General features: G+C 34.4%; 1 protein-coding gene across 1 annotated transcript; it reads left to right on the top strand.

The window, feature by feature from the left end:
* LOC142169112 (nicotine N-demethylase CYP82E4-like) lies at positions 1-1,927 on the top strand. The gene is made up of 2 exons (XM_075230348.1): positions 1-940; positions 1,269-1,927. The coding sequence occupies exons 1-2, from the start codon at positions 8-10 to the stop codon at positions 1,893-1,895; spliced, it is 1,560 nt and encodes a 519-aa protein (XP_075086449.1). The 5' UTR covers positions 1-7; the 3' UTR covers positions 1,896-1,927.
* The last annotated feature ends 710 nt before the right edge of the window (positions 1,928-2,637 follow it).

Here is a 2,637-nt window from a genome sequence, read left to right as displayed (position 1 = left end):
TTGAAAAATGTATCATCTTCTTTCTCCCATAGAAGCCATTGTAGGACTTGTAACCTTTGCATTTCTACTCTACTTGCTATGGACAAAAAAACAATCAAAAATCTTAAACCCACTGCCTCCAAAAATCCCAGGTGGATGGCCAGTAATCGGCCATCTCTTTTATTTCAACAACAATGGCGATGATGACCGCCATTTTTCTCAAAAACTCGGAGACTTAGCTGACAAATATGGTCCCGTCTTCACATTCCGGTTAGGGTTTCGCCGTTTCTTGGCGGTGAGTAGTTATGAAGCTATGAAAGAATGCTTCTCTACCAATGATATCCATTTCGCCGATCGGCCAGCTTTACTTTACGGAGAATACCTTTGCTATAACAATGCCATGCTTGCTGTTGCCAAATATGGCCCTTACTGGAAAAAAAATCGAAAGCTAGTCAATCAAGAACTTCTCTCCGTTAGTCGGCTCGAAAAATTCAAACATGTTAGATTTTCTATAGTTCAGAAAAATATTAAACAATTGTATAATTGTGATTCACCAATGGTGAAGATAAACCTTAGTGATTGGATAGATAAATTGACATTCGACATCATTTTGAAAATGGTTGTTGGGAAGACCTATAATAATGGACATGGAGAAATACTCAAAGCAGCTTTTCAGAAGTTCATGGTTCAAGCTATGGAGATTGAGCTCTATGATGTTTTTCACATTCCATTTTTCAAGTGGTTGGATCTTACAGGGAATATTAAGGCTATGAAACAAACTTTCAAAGACATTGATAATATTATCCAAGGTTGGTTAGATGAGCACATTAAGAAGAGAGAAACAAAGGATGTTGGAGGTGAAAATGAACAAGATTTTATTGATGTGCTGCTTTCCAAGAGGAGCAACGAACATCTTGGCGATGGTTACTCTCATGACACCACCATCAAAGCAACAGTATTCGTAAGTAAATTAATCTATGCTTGTATTTTAACATGTTGTAGGAGCTTATATTTTAGGTTACTATATTCGTATATAAAATCACTTTAATTTTTATAGACATTTACATATATATATATATATTGTTTTTTTTTAAGTGGCTTAGTCACGCATAGATTCTTCTACATTTTCAGTATTTTGAAGTCAAACTTTAATGTATGGATTCTGTTGATAAAAACACTATCGCCTAACCAACTCATGCATACTAGGATTTGAACAATGATGCAAATTCGTCTCTTTAATTTCTTCTTTGTAAATCATCTTTTTAACTGTTCTTTGTCTATATATATAGACTTTGGTCTTGGATGCAACAGACACACTTGCACTTCATATAAAGTGGGTAATGGCGTTAATGATAAACAATAAGAATGTCATGAAGAAAGCACAAGAAGAGATGGACACCATTGTTGGTAGAGATAGATGGGTAGAAGAGAATGATATCAAGAATTTGGTGTATCTTCAAGCAATTGTTAAAGAAGTATTACGATTACATCCACCTGCACCTTTGTCAGTACAACACCTATCCGTAAAAGATTGTGTTGTCAATGGATACCATATTCCTAAGGGGACTGCACTACTTACAAATATTATGAAACTTCAACGAGACCCACAAATATGGGTAGATCCTGATACATTCGATCCAGAAAGATTCTTGACGACTAATGCTGCAATTGACTATCGCGGGCAGCACTATGAGTTGATCCCGTTTGGATCAGGGAGACGAGCTTGTCCCGCGATGAATTACTCATTGCAAGTGGAACACCTTTCAATTGCTCATTTGATCCAGGGTTTCAATTTTGCAACTACGACTAACGAGCCTTTGGATATGAAACAAGGCGTGGGTCTAACTTTACCTAAGAAGACAGATGTTGAAGTGCTAATTACACCTCGCCTTCCTCCTACGCTTTATCAATATTAATATGTTTTGTTGTTGTGATTCGTTATTATTTGTCCCTTAATGTTTAAAAAAAAGATGTTTTATTTTGGTTAAGATTGTTTTAGAGATGGTTATTCATCTACTTTAATTTACTAATAAGTGATTGTAATCCATAAATAATAAAAAGTTTGAGTTGAATTTCAATTCTTTTCCCGTTTTGTTATTTTTATATATTTATTTAAATCTCCTTTTCAATTTCAAAGTAACGCTTGTGACCTTTTACTCTTAACATTCATACAGTTGTCAAGACTTAAACTTCAAGATAGAAGTTTAACTTATATGCACAAATTTTACAGTATTTTATCAGTGTATTTTAATATGTTCTTAACTTCTAGTTTAGTGATATCCCCTTTCTATTTATGGACGTGTATAAGTAGTTATAAAAAGGAGGGAGGGCGGGGGGTTGAGGCCAAATAAGAAAGAAGGTTAGAAGTGGTTGTACCTTTATCGGAAAATTGCTTAGGAATGTTTGTATGTTTTAGTTACTCATATACTCTGTATCTTTGATTTTGTATAAATTTGAATGTAAAGGAAAATTAAAGCAAACCAACCCAATGAATATAATAGGTAAACATGTAACTGAACAAACGAAATTAAGTCACATTCACAATAGTAGATAACATCAATTTACAATATCACTGCAAACTTGAGGTCTCAAACACAATGCCATTAGGGATCTAACCCTAATTAAGGCAAAAGTAGAGGACGAAACATACATTAACGC

The sequence above is a fragment of the Nicotiana tabacum genome, chromosome 14, assembly GCF_000715075.1.
Source record: "Nicotiana tabacum cultivar K326 chromosome 14, ASM71507v2, whole genome shotgun sequence".
Taxonomy (NCBI): Eukaryota; Viridiplantae; Streptophyta; class Magnoliopsida; order Solanales; family Solanaceae; genus Nicotiana; species Nicotiana tabacum.
The sequence above is the reverse complement of the archived record's forward strand: the minus strand, read 5'-3'. Positions and strand labels throughout refer to the sequence as shown.

Bases quoted from the DNA above. Each gene is read 5' to 3' on its own strand.
- LOC142169112 (XM_075230348.1), top strand. From the start codon at position 8: ATGTATCATCTTCTTTCTCCCATAGAAGCCATTGTAGGACTTGTAACC. The intron at 941-1,268 runs GTAAGTAAATTA...CTATATATATAG, and splicing joins CCATCAAAGCAACAGTATTC to ACTTTGGTCTTGGATGCAAC.